A 23,903-nucleotide genomic window follows, 5' to 3' on the forward strand; every position below is an offset into this window, starting at 1 on the left:
AACAGTGATAAAATGCACATTTAAAAGATATAAGCATTCAAAGCTTGCAGTTCGTCACTTCCGCCAAAACGGCTCAACGATGAAGTACGATGTCACATCACTTGTTCACAGAATTAGGCATGTAGTGCATTATATAGGGGACAGGGAACAATTCAGACAGTGTAAATATGCTTTCCATTGAGGAAAAAAAGAAGTCTGGTTTTGCTCTGTCTCACGCTAACCACCGCACCGCACACACACTCTGCTCCGGTCCAGAGACGCGATAGCACGGAGCGGATCACATGCGCAGACCACGAAACGTATCGGACCTATTTGAATTCTATACAGAATGCTATATTTTATAGCAATATAGATGAGATTGCGGCTGTCATACCCTGTCAAATGCGGCTTTACGGAGCTCAACGGCTCTGAACGGCTTTAGCCCAAGCTGTGATCTAAACGAACACTATTGGCTATTTTAAAAAGGGGCGGGGCTGCTTTATATGTCCTGCCCTGTCTTCCTGTTTCAGTTAAAATGGCGTCAACACATAGAATAAAGCTGCGTGTTTTCAAAGCATTTCAGGGGACCTTTAACATGATTTTAGCATGATAAATCACTTGTTATGCCCAGTTTTATTTTATTTTATCTTTTTTAACTTTATTGCTTGACAATATAACACCTAAAACCCTAAAATAGTGAGAACAACCTTAGAACTCAAATAATATGGTTGCACTTTACAAATAAGGTCAATACAATAATCAAATCCAAAGTTCTGTCATGAAGGCTGCTCAACATTCAAAATTGGCTAAAGCTTGCTGTAGCAGTTGCAGCGCATTTCAGAAAACCTTCACCTTCCCCAACTCCACTTGTATAGATCTGCTACAGGGTGATTTCATGTAGTATGGTGGTTATTTCATATGTGTTATATGTGCAGCAGCAGTATTTCTTACATGCTCACACCAGCATGTTGTGGATGTATTGGCAGTAGCAAGTCTTGGTACTTGCTCCACTGCAGCAGCAGCATAGCAGATCTATTCCGCCAAGACCGAACACATTAACATTGTCATGTACATTACCATGCTAATCCCTCCGAAAGTTGTCAAAACAGAACTAACATTAACTTAAAATGAGTAATACATTTGTAACAGTATATTAATCTTTGTTAATGTTACTTGATTTAAAAAATGCAACTATCAATTTTTAGTTCATGTTAGCTTGGGTCCATTAAATAATATTAACAGACACAATATTTGATTTAATAATGCATTATTAAATGTTGAAATTAATATGAACTAAGATTAATTCATGATAACTAATGTAATTGGAACATTATTAATAATGTTAATATAAGTATTAATAAACAAGATTTTACAGAAGAATTCATGTAAATGCTTTTGCAAAATTATAAGCTTCATATTTCCGCCTTTAAATACATAAAAACGGCCCCATTTGCTTCTGTTGTATTGGTGTCTCAACATAACTTTGATTTTTGCTTTTTATTTTATAGAAAATGAAGAAAGAGTCAACATTATTCCACAAATGCGATATGAGTTTAACTTATTGAACCCAGAATTTTCCTTTAAATCTGTGGATTATAGAGAAATGCCATTTGAGCTTGAAATCTTCCCCCTCTTAAGTGCTCTCAGGAAGCTTTAAATAGCTAGATGTGTATGTTCTAGAGCTTGTCCTATTCATGGTATGCCCATGCATTTTTATAACAGCTTTCCGTCTGAAAGGTTCATTGTCCTTATGAATAATTTTTCCCAGGTTCAACTTTTGTATGAATAATGTATTGGAATTGCATGAGGTATTAGCCATTATAGTCCATGTTTAATACTCATTCTGTGTGTATGAGAGATATGTGCTATCGATGCGATTTGTTTACACAAATGCCTGCTAGCACTTCACAGGCAGGTTTGGTATTCATGATTCATGAATTCTGAGTGATTCAGAGAGAGCAACGTTCCCTCTCTCTCTCCCTTTCCTCTGTATGTGCATGGCGTTGTTTATTGAGAAACAATTGCTCGGTTGCTGTAAGTGTAGCCTCTCTGAGTGGCATGTAATTTCTCAGTTTTCTACATGCATGAGCAGATGAAAATGTTTTCCAAAACAGGCTGTTTTGCAGCGATAGACACTCTCTGATGCCGTGGTCTCAGTGGAGTCTATCTTTAGATTTCAAGTGTGAATTTTTATCCTAAAGACTTTGCAGCAAAGCTTTAATATGATAATGGATGCTTAGCTACATTTATGCAGACGCATGAAATATTAAATTACAATTTTTTTTTTCTTGTCATTTTAATGCAGGGACGTAGCTAATGCAAATTATTTTTATGTATTATTCAGTATAAAATTAATTTAACATAATTAATAAAATAATTCACAATTTGTAAAGAGAGCTATTGAAAATGACTGGATTGAAACTGGGGTCAAACTCAAGAGGCCCAGTACAAGTGTTCCCAAAACTCTTAGCTACAGGCCTGTTAACGACTTTCTTATTAATCATCAAGCACCAGTTTAAAGTCTTGATCTCTGTATCCACACTGATTTCAACAGTCAGCAGCTGTTGTACTACATATACAGGTCCTTTTCAAAAAATTAGCATATTGTGATAAAGTTCATTATTTTCTGTAATGTACTGATAAACATTAGACTTTCATATATTTTAGATTCATTACAACACAGCTGAAGTAGATCAAGCCTTTTATTGTTTTAATATTGATGATTTTGGCATACAGCTCATGAAAACCCAAAATTCCTATCTCAAAAAATTTGCATATTTCATCCGACCAATAAAAGAAAAGTGTTTTTAATACAAAAAAAAAAAAGTCAACCTTCAAATAATTATGTTCAGTTATGCACTCAATACTTGGTCGGGAATCCTTTTGCAGAAATGACTGCTTCAATGCGGCGTGGCATGGAGGCAATCAGCCTGTGGCACTGCTGAGGTGTTATGGAGGCCCAGGATGCTTCGATAGCGGCCTTAAGCTCATCCAGAGAGTTGGGTCTTGCGTCTCTCAACTTTCTCTTCACAATATCCCACAGATTCTCTATGGGGTTCAGGTCAGGAGAGTTGGCAGGCCAATTGAGCACAGTAATACCATGGTCAGTAAACCATTTACCAGTGGTTTTGGCACTGTGAGCAGGTGCCAGGTCGTGCTGAAAAATGAAATCTTCATCTCCATAAAGCTTTTCAGCAGATGGAAGCATGAAGTGCTCCAAAATCTCCTGATAGCTAGCTGCATTGACCCTGCCCTTGATAAAACACAGTGGACCAACACCAGCATCACTGACTGTGGGTACTTGACACTGGACTTCAGGCATTTTGGCATTTCCCTCTCCCCAGTCTTCCTCCAGACTCTGGCACCTTGATTTCCGAATGACATGCAAAATTTGCTTTCATCCGAAAAAAGTACTTTGGACCACTGAGCAACAGTCCAGTGCTGCTTCTCTGTAGCCCAGGTCAGGCGCTTCTGCCGCTGTTTCTGGTTCAAAAGTGGCTTGACCTGGGGAATGCGGCACCTGTAGCCCATTTCCTGCACACGCCTGTACACGGTGGCTCTGGATGTTTCTACTCCAGACTCAGTCCACTGCTTCCGCAGGTCCCCCAAGGTCTGGAATCGGTCCTTCGCCACAATCTTCCTCAGGGTCCGGTCACCTCTTCTCGTTGTGCTGCGTTTTCTGCCACACTTTTTCCTTCCCACAGACTTCCCACTGAGGTGCCTTGATACAGCACTCTGGGAACAGCCTATTCGTTCAGAAATTTCTTTCTGTGTCTTACCCTCTTGCTTGAGGGTGTCAATGATGGCCTTCTGGACAGCAGTCAGGTCGGCAGTCTTACCCATGATTGCGGTTTTGAGTAATGAACCAGGCTGGGAGTTTTTAAAAGCCTCAGGAATCTTTTGCAGGTGTTTAGAGTTAATTAGTTGATTCAGATGATTAGGTTAATAGCTCGTTTAGAGAACCTTTTCATGATATGCTATTTTTTTGAGATAGGAATTTTGGGTTTTCATGAGCTGTATGCCAAAATCATCAATATTAAAACAATAAAAGGCTTGAACTACTTCAGTTGTGTTGTAATGAATCTAAAATATATGAAAGTCTAATGTTTATCAGTACATTACAGAAAATAATGAACTTTATCACAATATGCTAACTTTTTGAAAAGGACCTGTATCACAGCTCCAGTCAAACATCATTAAGCTTTTGCAACTTCATTTTATTAGTGATTCAACACCTCAGTGTGACTTGTGTATCTCTGCAGTTCTATATTGGCATCCATTTGAACTTCATGTCTCTATTTTTGTTTTTCACACAAGAAAGGCGGTTTTGAAATGAATTGAGAGTGGTTGAGTTTTATTTTTTTGAGTGAATTGTTTCTTTAATTAGCCTTGAAGGGGTAAAACATAAGCTGTCCACAGATGATGCCATTGTGTCTGTTGTCCACCTGGCACTCTGTAACATGGCCAGCAAAGACTTGTATGCCACAATGCTGCTTATTGACTTCATTCAACACAATCATACCCCAGATCCTTAACAAATGATTTTCACTTAGACTAAGCAGCTCAGTCTGCAGCTGTGTGCGTCCTGTAGACTTTCTGAGAGCTCAGGCTGCTGGATCCACACTGTCATTCAATGGGTTATTATCTTACAAAACAGGTGTCACTTGAGTCCCTTATATACAGAAGTTCAACAATCACTATTTGTAAATAATAAATAAGACAACAAAATTGCAAACAAAAGATCAACAAAAATAAAATTATGGGAATTTAATGATTTCTCTTTTTCTTTCATCATAAGGATTTTTTTTGGGGGGGGGGGGGGGGGGGCTGTATTATCAAATATACATATATATCAAATAAAAAGTTTGAGTTCGGTACTTTTTTATATTTTTGACAAAAGTCTCTTAGGCTGCAATTTTTGTTTAAAAATATAGTAAAACAGCACAACTGTGAATATGCCAATTTGCTGCTCAAGAAACATTTCTTATTGTTTAAAACAGTTGTGCTGATATTTTTGTGTAAACAGAAATACATTTTTTCAGGATATAGAACATTTAAAAATATATATATTTTTTTTTATCTTGTAACATCATAAATGTCGTACTGTAACTTTTGATCAGTTTAATGCATCATTGCTAAATACATTTCTTTATAAAAATCTTACTGACTTCAGACTAAACATAAATCTATCATGAAACTGTCTGAAGTTTTATTCCCAGGTTATGCAGATATCTTGTTTCTGACATACCGTTAAGTAATTAACTATTTTATTAACATCTCTTTTGTATCACTTTATCTTATGTTTGACTGATGTGGAAGCTTGTAGAAAAATTATCATAAATATATATTTGTATATAAATATTCACATATTAATGTCATCTTATTTTTCTAAGAATCTCCATGACATTTACAAACCTGTAAATGTCAGCTCTTAGATTCTTTCTTTACTTGTCAGCAAAACAAAAGCGACGATTGTTGACTTGAGATAGACTCAAGCTATTTACCACCTTCTGTGCATCAGTGGTCTGGTGGAGGAAGCAATATGTATCTACAAGTTACTATGTGTCCATTTCACTGACAAGCTTTCATGGGCCCTGAACATCTACCATTTCGTGAAAAAGGCACAACAGATCGTCCTCTTCCTAAAAAGTCTTAGAAAAACTGTAAACCTGACAACATCCAAACTGTAGTAGCTGGTGTATCCTTGTGGTAAAAGTGTTGGAAGCCTGGTGTCCAGTGGTGTGCAGATGAATAAAGATTTTAAAAGAAGACCTGCAGCATCAGGAACGATCCATGGTATATTCTTTCTCCTACAATCCCAGAAGTCTAAGCAGCATCCAGGCAGAAGCAATCAGACTACAGGCTGTCAGTCTACTCAAGCCTGTCTTGACAAAAAGGATTTTCCTGAACTGAACTTTCCATGAAATCACCCAATCTCCTTTCTGTCTAGTTTTGTGCATTTGAGTGTTACGAGAAGCATCACAATAAGCTCGACTTCATTCAACTTTTTTTTTTGTTTGTTTCCGATAAAAGTCTCTCTGCATTGCGGTTCTACGTTCTCAGGTGAGGAGGTTTTATTCATAGATGCATTTGGAGATAGAAGACTTGCTGTCTCGCGCCTCCGTGAGCTTCTCCCCTCTGTGAGTCATGGCAGATTTATTGAAATATTTCATGGTATATTTCTCACAACCGGACCATCGGAATTTGAGTTATGGATGACCAGTGAGATGTGCGGTCAAGCCTCTGCTCAAATGCAATCACAAAACAGACCTCTGAATATGAAACTCTTCAGAAAGCTAATATATAATTCAACTGTATCAATCTCCCCGTGCTCCAGCTCTCTGTGCTCTGAATCCTGCTCAGAAATCTATTAGTCAGGCCTTTGATGCATTCAAAATTTGCTCTGCCTGAATAGAGTTGGAGAGTATCGCTTCCAAAAAGTTCGGGAACTTGGAAATACCGAACCCGTTTATTGTCGCATCCGCTTTCTGTATGATAAAACCATCGTATATTTTTCCCACTTTCTTTATGGTGGTTTTAAAAAGCTGTAGACTCTGTCTTTTCCAGCATTAGTTTTGTTATAAATCTCCCAGGATAGGAAATAAGCCCTCGTCTCACACAGGGCTGTAAAACAGTCACGAAAGCAGTGCAAAAGAAAGATAAATGAAAAAATTAAAAGGCCATTTTATGGCGACCCTCACCTGATATCAATGTATGAAGGACGAATTACAAGGAGGAAAAGTTATGTTTTGTAACCATCAGTTAAATGGACAATGTGCTAGTGTAGGTTCGGCCCTATAGAGTTTCAAGTTTATCACAGGTTTGGGTAATTGCATTAGCATAATGTGACAGCAGTTAGAGCTTCCTTTCCTTTCTCCTTGACTTTCTGACAGTATTGTATGGCTGTGCAATAGACACGCTTACAGACAGGGCCTCGTTAGCTCTCAGCGTTGGCTGAGCAGCACTTCGACGAGAGGCCTCGGCTCAACATAGACACGGCATACTGCTGGGAAATCTCTCTCTCACTCCCCAAGGCAAATATAGTCCTAGCAAGTTAGTTTGTACATTTTTAGACTTGGAGAAAAGTTGCATGGATGACTTCCCTCCGACCCGAATTCAGGTTTTTCCCCAGCCTCTATTTGATGGTATAAATTCTGTCATCATTTACTATTATTATTTTTAATTATTATTATTATTATGAAGAAGAATGTTTGTTACCATACTGTTTTGCTTACCAGTGACTTTCAATGTATGGACCAAATAATTGAAAAATATCATCTTTTTTATGTTCCAAAGGAAGTTGTACTATCTCTTGAATTATTATTTTTTGCCAGTCCAAGTCATTACATTGCAAGTAAATCATAAACTTGCAATGTAACATTTTACTTTTTGTTTGTTTTGTTTGTCTTCTTAAACTTATGAACTATTTACACTTTATGCCTCAAATTAATTATGAGTTTAAAAATTTCAATGGTCAAAAGACTGTCAAGTACCAATGCCCTAAAGTGATGATACACAGGGCAACTTTTTGAGCAATGTTGCCATCAATGAGCAACCAGGTGAGACACAGGGCCCACGACTGATCTAAAGTCTCCAAATAAACGTTTTTTTTACCATTTTCAGTGGAAAAGTATACCCAAGCAACATTGCTCAAAAAAGTTGCCCCGAGTATCATCACCTTCATTCGATATCTAAAAAACACTGTTTGCACTACAAACCAGTGTGTTCATAATTAAGATAATGCTTTAAAATAATATGGTAAGACATAGTAAGACTAATTTGCAATATCAAGCAGCAAAACAAGCTGTTTTGTACAGCTAAAAACTGCTGGACCCAAATTTACAAATGGTCGTGCCTGCTCTTACGGAAAAATAAGGTGGATAGAATACTATAAAATAAGAATCAGTTCATAGAAGGAAGTTTTTCAAACACTCGATCGATGCAATAACCCAAGTTTGAATTAAAAATCTGTACTTATTCTCATACATTGTCTTACTTTCGCACTGTGCTAAACTTAAGAATAATGTGAATCATTCGTCAAAAAATAAATAAATAAACAAACAAATGTAAAAATAAATAAATAAAGATTAGTTTTATTGCTTGATTTTTTTTTTCAAGATTTCTATAGATATCGTAATATATCATTATTGTGGATTTTTGTGGCCACAATAATCGTGTAGTGAAAAATCTGATATTGTGACAGCCCTAATTTAAATTTTCTCCTTTTTTTCTTTTTTAGAACCGTTCTTAGTGTGAAATCTAAAAAAAAAAAAAATGTTTTGCACACCTGAACTCTCAGGTATGCAAAATGAGCAGCTGATCTGACACCAAGTAACGCTTACAGTTTGCACCACAAAATCCGTGCGATCTCCATCAGGCTCAAGTCTATTAATAAGACTTAAACTTTTCACCTCGTCTTCATGTTCGGGATGCATTACAGGCGAGCGGAATTCCAGCTAGCCCGTCTGTGTGGTTAACTAAGCATGCCCAGAGGGGAAAGACGAGCACAGTTAATTCGGGATCACAGCGCTAGCACACTTCAACAGCACTGAGGCACTGCAACTAAACATCAAACACGTTATTTAAACCTCGCTCAGACAGGAAAGCACAGCGGCCTGAAAAAATGAGGATCACTTTGGGCTCCTCTCATATATGAAATGTGATTTTAAAAAGCAAACTCTCTGAAGTCTCACAACTTGTGGAGCATGTCATATTCTGGTCCCTTCCGCACCCAATGCTCCGTCTCTAGGGAAACGACAGCTCAAAACAGCCAGCGAGACACAGGAGGAATATCTCCAGATCATAATGGGCCAATGTACTGTCAGATTTTATGACCCAAGGCCAGTGTGGAGCGTAGCATGGTGCTTGTCTTCTCGAGGCGATCCTGAAAGGCTCTAACAAAGCCCACTCTTTGAATGACACCCAAATCCCACTGTGACACCCCATCACTACAGCCAATGGTGCAGTAAATTCCGCTGCCAGCGTGACTCAACCTAGCAAGGTATCAGCCATAACACCTGCTGTCTTCCCTGGCCACTGGATCCGCTGTCTCATGCGCGCGTGGTTGAGGTCAAGCATCTGTGCGTATGGAGCATGTGCACTTTGATGGATAGTGCATGTAACGACATTACCTCTCGTTTGTTTGGCAAGCATGTTCGGCTGGGGAGATGTTCGCAGCGTCAGGCTGCTCCGGAGCAATCTGCAAAGCCTGCTACTTAATGCGTACGAAATACACATCACTATTAAGCCATGCTAAGTGCTAGTTCAGCAATGCTAACATACACTGAACAAAATTATAAACGCAACACTTTTGTTTTTGCCCCCATTTTTCATGAATTTAACTCAAAGATCTAAGACTTTTTCTATGTACACAAAAGGCCTATTTCTCTCAAATATTGTTCACAAATCTGTCTAAATCTGTGTTAGTGAGCACTTCTCCTTTGCCGAGATAATCCATCCACCTCACAGGTGTGGCATATCAAGATGCTGATTAGACAGCATAATTATTGCACAGGTGTGCCTTAGGCTGGCCACAATAAAAGGCCACTCTAAAATGTGCAGTTGTATCACACAGCACAATGCCACAGATGTCGCAAGTTTTGAGGGAGCGTCCAATTGGCATGCTGACTGCAGGAATGTCCACCAGAGCTGTTGCCTGTGAATTGAATGTTAATTTCTCTACCATAAGCCGTCTCCAAAGGCATTTCAGAGAATTTGGCAGTACATCCAACAGGCCTCACAACTGCAGACCACGTGTAACCACACCAGCCCAGGACCTCCACATCCAGCATCTTCACCTCCAAGATCGTCTGAGACCAGCCACCCGGACAGCTGCTGCAACAATCGGTTTGCATAACCAAAGAATTTCTGCACAAACTGTCAGAAACTGTCTCAGGGAAGCTCATCTGCATGCTCGTCGTCTTCATCGGTGTCTTGACCTGACTGCAGTTCGTCATCGTAACCAAATTGAGTGGGCAAATTCTCACATTCAATGGCGTCTGGCACTTTGGAGAGGTGTTCTCTTCACGGATGAATCTCGGTTTTCACTGTACAGGGCAGATGGCAGACAGCGTGTATGGCATCGTGTGGGTGAGCGGTTTGCTGATGTCAACATTGTGGATCGAGTGGCCCATGGTGGCGGTGGGGTTATGGTATGGGCAGGCGTATGTTATAGACCACGAACACAGGTGCATTTTATTGATGGCATTTTGAATGCAGAGAGATACCGTGACGAGATCCTGAGGCCCATTGTTGTGCTATTCATCCATGACCATCACCTCATGTTGCAGCATGATAATGCATGGCCCCATGTTGCAAGGATCTGTACACAATTCCTGGAAGCTGAAAACATCCCAGTTCTTGCATGGCCAGCATACTCACCGGACATGTCACCCATTGAGCATGTTTGGGATGCTCTGGATTGGCATATACGACAGCGTGTTCAAGTTCCTGCCAATATCCAGCAACTTCGCGCAGCCATTGAAGAGGAGTGGACAACCTGATCAACTCTATGTGAAGGAGATGTGTTGCACTGCGTGAGGAAAATAGTGGTCACACCAGATACTGATTGTTTTCGGACCCCCCTAATACAGTAAAACTGCACATTTTAGAGTGGCCTTTTATTGTGGCCAGCCTAAGGCACACCTGTGCAATAATCATGCTGTCTAATCAGCATCTTGATATGCCACACCTGTGAGGTGGATGGAAAATTTCGGCAAAGGAGAAGTGCTCACTAAAACAGATTTAGACAGATTTGTGAACAATATTTGAGAGAAATAGGCCTTTTGTGTTCATAGAAATGTCTTAGATCTTTGAGTTCAGCTCATGAAAAATGGGAGCAAAAACAAAATTGTTTGGTTTATAATTTTGTTCAGTGTAATTTACTGCAACAATAATAGCCTCAATCTCCATTGCCTCAGGGGAAATTGATTTAATATAAACTATTAGCTGGTCATTTTCAAAGGGATGTGTTGGCACGGATTCAGAACGCAAGGTCGCACTTTGTAACAGGATATTAGCCGTCTGCGTTTTGGAGCAGACTGCTAACGGGCACGAGCGTTTATGATACTGGCTGTGATGCTGTGAAAAAACCCATTGGCCGCTCTTGTTTTTTATGTACTACCGGTCAAAGGTTGGGACGCACTGGACTGAATTTATGTTTCTTGTGAGTTTAAAAGCATTTGGATGTAAAGCTGGGGTTTCAAACCTTTATGGACCACTCAGACTCTCAGTCAAACCAGTGACCCCTAACTAAAAATAAAAAAATAAAGAGATAGTAAGCTTAGCCAGCTAACAACAATGTTTTTTTTTTTTTTTTTATAAATAAAACAAACATTATTTGATAATGTTTTAAAGAAAATACTGTTTCAGTCTTTCTACTTAATTTTTTCAATGTGTTACTTTCCGTTCCTTTACCAATCGTTTCTACACCAATATTTTAGTGTAATAGAATAACAGATTATGTAATCTTTCTATATATATATATATATATATACACAGTGTATATATATATATATATATATATATATATATATAGAAAGATTACATAATCTGTTATTCTATTACACTAAAATATATATATAAAACAGTATATATATATATATATATATATATACTGTGTGTGTGTGTATATAATTTCATATATTAAATCTGTGATTAAATTAAAATAATATTTAATAATATTGTTATTCATTTTAATGCAATATTATATATTATATTATTATAATATTTAATATAATATAAAAAAACTAATAATAAACATGTAATTTAAGGTATAAATAATATAATATATAAATATATAATTTATTTCAATTGTTTTTCTATACAAGCTTTCAAGGACTCATATTTCTTTATTTAAAACATAATTAAATAACATAATTTAATTACATTTTTTTAATTAAAAAAAAAAACTCAACTGTGAAAAGCAATTTGTTCTTAGTTTTGGTTTGACTTTTGATTTGACTGACTAGATGAGTCCAAACTTTTGACTGGTTGTGTACATTGTCAATATAGATTTCTTCTGCAAAAAGACTTGAGGCATTATGAAGCAAAATTAATTTATCATCTTCCTGTTGTTTTGAGTAAACTGCACAATGTTGTCCACTAATGTGTCGTGTATATTCATCAGGCATAAGAGAAAAGAGAAGAAGATGGGGAGGGGGAACAACAGACCACAAGAGAAAGGAATAAGAGAGAGAGAGATAGAGAGAGAGAGAGAGAGGAGGCAAGAAAGGGGCAATGGTTGTATTTTGTTGTTTGGACTGGCAGCCTCATAAAAACAGAGTCGCTCTGAATCCTGGTGCTTCTTCCTGTGGAGGGGCTGCTGAGATGTCAGTTAGAGTTACTGAGATGTGACGGCCTTGGGAAGAGTCCCATCAGATGAGATTTAGAAGCTGGGCTGACCAGGGAGAGCCAGGAAGGTTAGTGTAGTGAATTTATTTTGAGAAGGGGCACTGGGAGACATGGAAACGATGGGGAGATAATTCTGCTCATATTGATACTACTAATTAATTAAAGCATAGTGAATTGTATTTTCAGTATTTAGCATAGTGCATATATAATATATAATGGTGTAATAATTATTGTAATACATTTTTTTATTATTTTTGTGGCAGCTGTTATATATGTAGCTGTGATAATTGAGGAGTGTATTTACAGCCATAAAATAATTGCATTAGTAATAAAGAAACTATAATTAAGTGATGTTTGATAAATAAGGAGATTTAAGAAATAATGTATTTTGTTTCAATCCATTTGATTTGCCACATTTCTGTGATTTCTGCTTAGTTTTCAGAGTTTTAACTTTGTTTTATTCATTTAATTAATGACACGTACGTTTGGTATGTTGGGTTAAGCGTAATGAACGCTGAGATTTAACGTGTGTAGCAGGCCAGCTTTATGCACTGTGGCATGAATAATTTGTATTATATGTATTTTATATTTTGCTTTTGTTTATGCCATTGTTGTCACTCTCAGTCATTTTACTCTATATAAAAATGTGGTTATATCAATTGTTGTGAAACAAATCAAAAACTCTATGAAAAAAATTGAATAAAAACAAATGTTAATTTTTAAGTCAGAAATTAAATGTGAGTTTATCAAGTTTTACAGCATTATGTTTAGTTTTTAAACTGCTCAGGTTTGACGCTACAAAATGTTGTTTTTTTTAAGATCCTCACAAAAAATAAGGGATTCATTGCATAATGTTTTATGTATACTGTTCGCAGATCATGTCTTATTAAAACAGTATGCAAAAAATGACAGGTCAGGTAGTGGACAGTGCTGTCACGGTGGAAGGCCTGAGATTTTGTATCAGGAGCATGTCACTGAGAAAATGTAAGTGGCTTCCTCGTCCATCTAACTTCCCATTTCCTTCTGTCCGTGTCAGTGCTCTAGTTAAATCTTGCGCGGTACAGGATGGATTTCCTCTGAAAGCGGCTTGATACAGTGAGATGTAATGAAAGAGCTCATTAGCAATTCTGAGGGTGGTACTTATTTATCAATCATGCCCTGATTTATGGTATAATTAAACATGATAATTAGATGGTTGTTCAATCACTGCTGAATGGATGGCGCTATTTTTCTAACGAACATCATTTGTTAATGAGGGGAAAGAATGGGTGTAACTTTATGATAACGGCTTGTCAAACTCCGTATAGACTCTGATCATTTCCTCTGTCATTATCGCACCCAGACAAAATTCCTCCACATTTCTGGTGCGTGAATCCGAACTGGAATGTGATATGGTTATCAATGGCGTTTTTCATTTTTACCAAGCTGAAAAGGAATGACAGAAGCTTTAGCACCATTCGTTTTTGAGTTACTAGCCTCAATGAAATGGAAATCAAGCACAGATTAAGTAACAACGTGACTGTTAATTGTTAGTATTTGAGTGTGTTTCTTAGCTTCCCGTCAGCTCTAAAGAGGAACGAAGGACCTTTTCTTCAGTCGTTTTTTTTCTTCTGTAATCCTGTGTGTTTGAACTGTGCGGTCTTTGATGAGAGGTTTTGCAGATCAGAAACTTGTTTGGTGTCTTCGTTATGCTATGAGAGTTTATTATCAATTATAAAAGACATTCTTCAACTTGTCTTACTTTACTCCGGCTCTAATGACCTTCCCCAGCAATTTGAGGAGATGCGTCATTAATTAATGGCTTTGGTGCAACAAAATTAGCACTTTAGAGACTCGACAGGAAACTTCATCAAAGTGTGAAATCCACCGGAGAGCAATCTGACACCATTTCCCTGCCGGCATGGGAAGAACTGTGTCTTAATCAAAGGGCATCTGTGTTTTCTCAAATTTTTCCAGATCTTTGGTCAAACCTTTTGTGTGCTAGCGTGAGGCGTTTTGAAGATCAGAACTGCTTCGTGAATATTCCAAGATCAACAGTGTCAATAAATGAAACAGATGTCTCCCTTGAGAGATCATAGATCTGTGTCTATCGGTTCACTTAGGCCGCTGTGCCAATATGGCATTGCTTGTGAGCGAAAACACATGTCATGTCTAATGCTGTCATTCTGGATGTGCCAACGCACGCGTTCATTATATTTTGATAAACAAGCATCAGCACAGATTCAAGCTTGTTTCATGTACTGATTTGTTGAGCTGTGCCGCAGCATGCAAGTGCAGGTTAAGATGCAAACCTGTGAAGGAAGCCTCGATGCCTTGTTTCGAAGGAAGTGCGCAGGGCTGTTTTTTAATGTTTCATGTTCAGTTTGGATCTCAAGGAATGATAGTAATTTATTTCAAAGTGACAAACTTGAAATATTATTATTATTATTATATTAATAATATATCATATTATATACACATATTATATTATATTCTTTTATATATATATTTTTTTAAGTAAAAAATTTAACAATTTGTAACAACGTAACAATGCAATGTTAATAAATAATACAAAATTCACCTAACTAAATGAAACATTTTAAATAAATGAAAAAATTACTACGATAAATAAATAAATAAAAATATTGAAATAAATAAATAATGCATCTAACAGTACAGTACTATAGTCAGTAGGGGAAAATGTAATAATGTAATGTAGCAGAAACAAAACATTCCACAAATAATATTTTATAACATTAATTGTTCTCATTACACTAAAAAAAAATGATGTAGGATTTACTTTCAAATAATTTTCACTTATGAAATTGATAAGTAGCTTTTTTTTAATCAGAAAGATTGAAATAATATATTTTTAAATGTTTTATTTATTTATGATTTACAGTGTTTACATTTAGTCTTTATAAATGAAAATATATAGCTACCTTTTACATTTTAGAAAACGGGTCCCTTGATGATTATATTTGGTGGTCCATGGCAAGACTGGGAAAAAAACACCTTGTCTCAGAGTATCCCCTTTAGTCAGAGTATCCCAGATTTTGTCCGAGATGGATAAATATCCCTTCCTTCCACCCTACAAAATTGGGACAGAATGTTTATTTGGCATTTCCAGAACTGACAAAAGTTACTGGCATTTTTCTGAAGCATCTTAGTTCTGTTCAGCAGTTGCATTCAGGCTGTGAGATCGGGCTTAGGGCCCAAGAATAAGCAGCATAAGCTTCCAGATATTTGTGGGGTGAACAATGGTCATCTGGCCACGTGTACAATTCAGAGTCTGTTCAATATGTATGTGTATGCCCAGCAAAGCCTTCGTTCCACTGAATACTTGTGATGCATTAGATTCAGTAGAGAGAGCATCTACGCCTCAAATCATGTAGAGCCAAATATCAGAGACAGTACGGCTTGAATTCTGCAGAGAGTTTGTGTGCAGGAGTGTGTGCATGTTGGTTTGTTCCAGGGGGCGATTTCTGAGCAGTGCCTCCTCAAAAAAAAAAAAAAAGTCATTGTGAAATTAGTGAAAGTCATTTATTGTACAGCCAAAATCATTTGCCTGTACAATAATAAAAAAATAAACAAGTACAGTGAAATATGAGAATAAATAGCATGGAAACAACTAGTTTTTCTCAAGCAACACTGTCCAATAGTGACATCAGCGAATGAAAGTCTTGCTCGATTTGTTTAATGCTGTAAAGGAGTAGTGTTTCAGGCTGATTAAATGGATATTTTTAAACTACTGATTAAAAGAACTCATTCATAAGAGTTGTTTAAGCATTAAATGGAATTTATATGAATAAATTATGTTTTAAAATGTATTCAAATAATCTTTTTTCTTTTTAAGTATTGGAATATGGAAGTGGAATGCATAGAAATAGACTACACTGGTCATGTTGTATGTGTTTGATTCACTAAAAAGAACCAGTTCATAAGAGTCATTTGTTCATAAAATGGAATGAGGCATAGGAATATATCACATTTCAAAATATATTAAAATATTAACTTTTTTCTATTTTCTACAATTTTTATAGTAATAGTTTAATAGTTTGAATAATATTTCACAATATTGCTGTGTTTCTTTTTTTATGGAATTGGAATATAGAAATGGAATACATAGAAATGTATTTATGATTAAAAAAATTATAAATCTGGTTCATTAGAGTCATGCTTGCAAAATGGTCACTTTGTATGTTTTTGATTCAGTAAAAATAACCAATTCTAAATAAATGTGTTTGAAAAACAGACTAAACTGGTCATGTTGTATGTTTTTGATGTTTGTTTCTGACACTAAAAAAATTGTGCATTATACTTGTTTGTTTGGGAATCAGACAAAACGGAAAGTAACTCAGTAAAAGTTCAGTCTTGGGAGTTTAATAACCAATATTGAGTACAAATACAGATTGTGAAGTTTTTTTTTCAACTCGGCAGTAGTCACATCTGAATCAAAATTATTTATTTATTTATTTATTTGCACTGCCATGGTGGTCCTATTATTTAAAATGCACTTAATTTGTGAAAGAGGACAGGAAGGCATTAAAAACAGCCTGCACCGCAAGTTCTTTTTTCATTCCAGCGTTGGCCTGCCGCTCTTCCTGTAATGAACCTTATTATGTTCAATTACCTCAGAGATGCTGCTGTCCAGAGGGAGCTGCACTCAGACCTCTGGGGAGCCGCGTCTGAAAACACATGGTCAACACACAACAGCAGTTAGGCTATTTTATTACAGCTACGAGGGGCCTCGCTGAGGTGTGTAGGTGGGCTTGTGGGATGTTTGTTTGGATACCCAGAGTGTGCCTGTGTGGTTCCACTTTACACTTACTTTAAAGTTCCTTTAACATAGTAATTGGTGTATACAGCTCGATGTGGCTGAGAGCTTTAACCTGCTGTGATAGCATAATGAAATGTTTAGACAATCATGACTGCATTTATCGATTTTTCTAACTGAAAATAGTGACACTACTCATTTTTTATTAAATAATGTAGCTTTTCCTGTAACACAGTCCGTTTTTCATCCACATAAACAGGTCCAGTTCATTTTAGTGTATCTGTTTGTTTGGAGATTTCTTGTAAATTAAATCATTCACTGACTTATTTCCTTGTTTGTTTATATGTAATAACTATATATATATTATACAATATCCTGGTTATTTTTGGGTTAGCTGCATATTATCTCAAATAGCTACACATTTTAAAAGATATTTCCCTCTTAAATAATTTCAATGTATATCGTTTTTATTAGTGGTGAGTTTTGTTTTTAAAAGAGAACCTTGACTGTGGTTAAGCAACTTTAAATGAGTATCTAGAAACTTGGGAAGCTACAGTTTAACATTCTGTTCTCTAACACTGCTGTATTCAATTTAAAGTTTTCAGGTGATATGACAAGGCTAACGACTTAGGCATTGACCAAATTTTTATTAAGAGATCTTTGAAAGGTCACACTGATGGCTGACCATGAGGATGTGTTCTTTCTTTTCTCCTGAGAAAAAAAAAAGATCCATAAAGCTCATCGGTGAATAATCTGGCAGGTTGTTACAGAACGTCAATGAGGCTCAACATCTCTGAGTGAGTTTTATGGAAAGCAGAAGGTTAGAACTAGTGACCTTGTCTCCGTTGATTAAACTGTGCCGCCACATGGCGGATATCTTATGATCTGCCAGACTTTTTCCTGGTATAGTCATTATCATTAAACAAAGCATGTTAAAGATGCCTCGGGAATTATGGCCCGTTAGCCTTTGACCTTTGCGTTAGTACTTTGACCTTTTCATTAGGCCAGTGTGATGATGGACGCTAAAAGGTGTAACAACTTAAACTGTATCCTTAGGCCTCTTTTGCACAGAGGTCACAATCATAATAAGTCTGAACTTTACTTTTATTCATACCTGCAAAAAAAACCTGCAAATGTCATAAATAGCGAGTTTGTAAACGAGTAGGTGAGCTCAAGCATGTGTTTCAAATCGATGAATGCTCATTCTGTACAGTATTGACTGAAATTATGTTAGATTTGAATCCTGACTGATCCATATTCCATTTGCCCTCTGACTGAAAGCCATCATAAAATAATTTTTCCCTGCAGCAAAGAATTGATCTTCATACTCAGCACAATATTTGAACATTATCATGGACTGAAATGTTCACTTTTGTTATACATTTTTAGGTTAAATTGCAATTTGCTGATGTTTCGGTGTTTCCACGTATTGTTTGTTGGTCAGTATTCATGATTGAAAACTGGGGTGATTTGGGGAAGTCCGAGAATCCACCGCTTTTGAGTATGGCACATGCTAATGAAGGTGTCGTAATTAATGGGACTCTGTTGATTGTTTGTTCCGGCAGCACTGAGAGATAACCGGATTGAGCTGGTCCGAGCCACGTCGCAGGAGTTGACGATCAGCATCAGCGAGGTCACGCTGGCAGACGAGGGGATGTACACCTGCTCCCTCTTCACCATGCCTGTCAAAACAGCCAAGGCTTTCCTCACCGTCCTGGGTAAGACATCATTTAACACATGATGTGTGTGGGATTACATCCTAAATCAGCCATCTGAAGCGTTGAGTTATTTAGCCTTGATGTGTTACTTTCCAAAATTTCACAAGCCAGTTTTGTTGACCTTAGTCCTGAATTTGGTGTAGTCTTTCTGCCTTTTTAAATGCCACTTTTGCAGTAATATGCCTGCATTTTTATTGAAAACTTTTTTATTCAGTATCTTTAGAATTTAAAGAAAGATATTCATTTAAAGCAAAAAAAGTGTCAAAGTTTCAATGAATGTGTATATGTATACACACACACAAATCAGTAAGATTTTTTTTTTCTATTTCATATAAATTCTGTTCTGTTCTGTTCTGTTCATCAAATAATCCTTTATAAACTAAAATAAAAAATAAATGTCACATCTAAACATTGCTAATATTATAAAATGTTTCTTGATCATGAAATCATTGCATTTCTTGATCATGATTTCTGAAGGATCATGTGACACTGAAGACTGGAGTTATGATGCTGAAAATTCAGCTTTAAATCACAGGAATAAATTACTTTTTAAAACATATTAAAGTAAAAATTTGTTATTTTAATTGTGATAATATTTTAGAATATTACTGTTTTTACTGCATTTATTTATTTATTTTTTAAATTATCAACCCCTTTTGAACACTAGGGTGGGTGCATTTATTGAAGGAAAGAAATATTGCTATATTATTACTAAATGTGTGCAACCAGTCTAAACTGGGTTACAGTGAGACCTTTTGAAGGCAGCTACACTGAACCATTAACAAGTCTAAAGAAAAAGACAAAATTTGTAGTTTCCAGAAAGTAGATAGATAATTAGAATTTACCTCAGTGGGGGCGTTGCAAATCTAAATTTGGCCTGGATCAGGATTTAATTAAATGGATTCACCCGGTCGCCTTCAACAAAGACACAGATGATCACAGAACAGTGTTGAGAAATGACACAGAAAGAAGTTTAATTAGTTTCCTCTATCAACTTTTACTGCTTTTGTCAATCAAAAGTCAAACAGATTTCTATCAAGTCCCAAACATACCAGAGTTAATGTCAGCTGTGACAGTCCACAAACAGTGCTTAATGCCATATCTCTGCAGTAATTAGGAGCCCAATTAGCTAGTCTCATTTTAATTAGTTGGCGTACACCATTAAAATCATTACAGTTGTACACTCTGTCAACAAGCCTGTATTGCATTAATGTTTTGCTCATTGTGAATACATGAATGGTTACAATTAATTTCCATGTTGTAATTATTATCTTGGAAAAATAAGCAGTAATATACAGTACACAATGCTTATTAATTAAACATGGTGTTACATATGTTGATATGGATATTACGCATATGCTTGTCACAGATATAATGGATAATGTAATTTTTACAAGTACAACATTTTTCTGAATCAACATTTTTGATCAACAATCTTGATCCAGGAACATGTCTATCGACATCTAAATTGCAGATACGGCAGACTAGCGCAGTCTGGCGTACTTTACTGGGACTGGACAGCGTCACTGCATCTGAATCGACTCTTAAACCATCAAAAGTGTGCTGGACCGGACTAAATGTCGATTAGAACACTGTTCTCCATCGATTGATGAATTACAGCTGCCGCAATCAATTGGAAATGTGCACAAACATTGAAATACGACACACCAAAGTGGTGCGAGTGCAAGTGAATTTGACCCTAAGTGGTTTTGTATCAAACATTTGTGTATCAAATACCAAGAAATGAATAAATCAGAAGCAACAGCTTGGCATCTTCAGGTTTTTCTTGATCTTGAGACAATATTCAGAAACAGCACGTCATCCAGTGGAGGTTACAGGCCATGCTGCAGTAGAATGACTGATGTATTTACTCTGTTGCTTTTTAATGCATAGTACACTGTGGTTGTTTTTGCTTTGATTTATTTCTTAGGAATGTGATTAAGGCCTCTTACTCAGGGGAGCAATAAGGCCTGTGAACTGAATGCCAAACATATGATCTCATCTTCAATCAAAGCAAACCCAATATCTAATTTTCCCGACTAATGTTCCCTATTGATTTTTCTTTGTCTCAGCCCGCTACCTCAGAGAGGAAGCTCCTAACACAGTAATGTATTTGTGGACCACAGAATTTCCTGTGTGCTTGAAATATTTCATTTGATTGAAATGCTGATTGCTTCTGAACGTGGAAACAAACATTTGAGGCTCACCATCTTTGTGATGGTGGTATGATACATTATGACCATTGCTTTGAATCAAGTCACATTAATCTTTGGTATGTTATAATTTGGGCTTTCATTTGTACATAAAACATCAATTAAATGCTGGAGAGGGAGTGCAATTGCACATACTGTGTGAATGAGCCTTATAACAGATCGACAGGTCAATTTAAAAATGGATTGCTGTGGATTGTAGGCCATTGACAGACTGATTTTTAATTATCATCTTTTATCTTCATTTAAGCAAATGTTGATACACTACATTTCAAAAATAAAACATCAGTGTATTGAACAGTAGTGTATATGTGATTACATTTTAATTTGATTAATAATCGGCATATGTAATTAATTCAATTTTAAATCTAAAATTAATTGACAGCCCTATTAATAAGCTCTATTTTATTGAAGATACTGTACTGTTTTTAAACTCTGCAATAATATGATCAAATAACCAAGGGTCTAAATTTAAATTAACCTCATTGAACGACAAAAAACCCCAGGCAAAATAAAAGAACTGGGATAGCTCATAGAAGATGATAAATAAAATATCTCTAATCTTTTTCCATTAAATTCACGCTTACCTGCTGTTCATATTTTGAACTCGCCAAAGTGCTAAGCCATATTTCTCTCTTTCTTTCTCTTTCTCTTTCTTTTTCCTCGAATATCTAGGTGTGCCTAAGAAACCAGAGATCAATGGACTCACCAAGCCTGTGATGGAGGGAGATCAAATCACTCTGACCTGTGTGACCTCTGGCAGCAAACCTGCAGCTGATGTCCGATGGTTCAAGAATGAGAGGGAGATCAAAGGTGAGGAAAGTTGATGGAATATGATTGAACTCACATTAACAATTCCAAGACAAATCACAAATAGCTTTTACTGCATTTAAGTACATTTTTATACATTTTAAGCTCAGTATGGAAGAAAGCCTACTGTAGGTTCGGTAAAATATGTAGCATCTTCTCCACAAATCCATCAGCATATAAACAACATCCCCTCTCAGTCAGACGGGAGAGATTGGATAAAAACATGCAATGACAGCAAGCGAAGAATTCTCCAAGTAGAAACTCGCTCTGCTATGCGTACAATGCAGATGGCATTGAGTGCCTTTGTCGTGCTTGTGCAGCACTTCTAAAAATACAGCGGTTCTAATTAGCAACGAGGCGACATTTCCCATGCTGACTGATTATTGTGTCTCCGGTGGACAGAACCTTGGGGAGAGGCCTTTACAGTGAAACCCCAGAGGATGAAGCATGGCTCAACGGTTTTTATGTCTTTGCCATGACTTTGTTTTGCAGGGATTAGCTTGTTTACCTGTGCATTGCTGTATTTTGTATTAAGTTGCTATAAACTGTATTTAACTATATTTAATGTAAATATGGGCAGCAACCCTAATAGGCGCGTACACAGCGATAGGTACATATATACGTTTGCTTGCTTGTCTTTTTGTATTTAACCATGCAAAAGTTTATTTATTTAATATTTTTGTCAGTGTATTTTTGTTTTGTTTACTTACCCTATTGAATATTGTACTGGTTGCGATTTTCTGTGGGATTGTACAATAAATGCGTACCAGAGCATTCATGATTCAAAAAGGACTAGATTTGTGTGATGGACAGATTGAAATCTTCACAGATCATTTTCTCCTCCAGTGAGCTGTTAACTTCTGCAACCAAATAAAGACCAATTTTGTGATCCAGATCAACCAATTAATCTCACTCACAAGAATCATGAATCGTTCATGGATCAGACATCCCTACTTCTCTCGAGAAGTAAAAAGTAAAAGTAAAGTAAAGTAAAAAAAAAGTTGTGACGTATTGTCAAGTATGGTGACCCATACTTTAAATTGGTGCTCTGCGTTTAACCCATCCAAGTGCACACACACAGCAGTAAGTAGTGAACAAATGCACACACATACACACACACACACCGTGAACACACACCCGGAGCAGTGGGCAGCCATGCTGCGGCGCCCGGGGAGCAGTTGGGGGTTCGGTGCCTTGCTCAAGGGCACCTCAGTCGTGGTATTGAGGGTGGAGAGAGCGCTGGACATTCACTCCCTCCACCTACAAACTCCCTCCACCTACAATCCCTGCCGGCCGGGGACTCGAACCCGCAACCTTTCGATTACGAGTCCGACTCCCTAACCATTAGGCCACGACTTCCCCCAAGAAGAGAACGCACTGTACTAAGAAAAGCTTTGGAAGTTGTGTGGTCAAGCAGTGCTTTATACATACTTTATGGTTGTTATTTTGGAACTTGATAGTCCATGTTCTCATTCACTTGAAAAAGTCATCTTTTGTGCTCCACACAAGAAAATAAAGTCTTACGGGTTTGGAACAAAATGAGAAAATGTTCATTTTTGGGGTGAATTATTCTTTTTATCTATAACCAAGAAAGAAAGAAGTAAGAGGAGTACCTAAAGCCTGAGTGAAAAAGTTTAGCCTCTTATCAGCGTCTAGTCAAGGGTTCTTATAATTTTGACTTCGAATGGGGATCCTGATTAGGCTCCTTATCAGATATTACGTCTGCGGTCAGTCCCTCTGGTCATTTGATAAACAGACAGAATTTGTGGGCAGGGGAGGATTTTCAGAGCTTATTTCATTTCATTAAGGGATCAGTGATGTTTCAGATGAGAACGGCAGAAAAGTAAGCTGCTTTGTTTAAGATTCTTTAAGAAACTGATACCCGATCTCCTTATGCGTGACTCGGGCTCGCTGTAGTCACAGATAAATGATACAATCTTCGTATTCATTACCAATCTCGGTGTTTAGGTTAGGTATAGATCTATCGTTTAATTAACAGTGATGATTTAAAGCAACAAAACAATAGATTTGTATACAAGAAAACTTGAATTTAGCCTTGATAGATGTTAAACATTTTGA

The 23,903-nt window shown here is 36.9% G+C and overlaps 1 protein-coding gene across 3 annotated transcripts in view; it reads left to right on the plus strand.

Annotated features, from left to right (window-relative positions):
• Positions 1-23,903, plus strand: part of LOC306864231 (cell adhesion molecule 2-like) — a 389,175-nt gene that overhangs the window by 333,289 nt on the left and 31,983 nt on the right. For all 3 annotated transcript variants that reach the window (XM_079408079.1, XM_079408080.1, XM_079408081.1), the window contains 2 exons: positions 18,652-18,804; positions 21,690-21,827. In XM_079408079.1, the coding sequence (XP_079264205.1) occupies positions 18,652-18,804; positions 21,690-21,827 (291 nt within the window). The remainder of the gene's footprint in view (positions 1-18,651; positions 18,805-21,689; positions 21,828-23,903) is intronic.

Source organism: Barbus barbus, assembly GCF_936440315.1.
Source record: "Barbus barbus genome assembly, chromosome: 45".
NCBI lineage: Eukaryota > Metazoa > Chordata > Actinopteri > Cypriniformes > Cyprinidae > Barbus > Barbus barbus.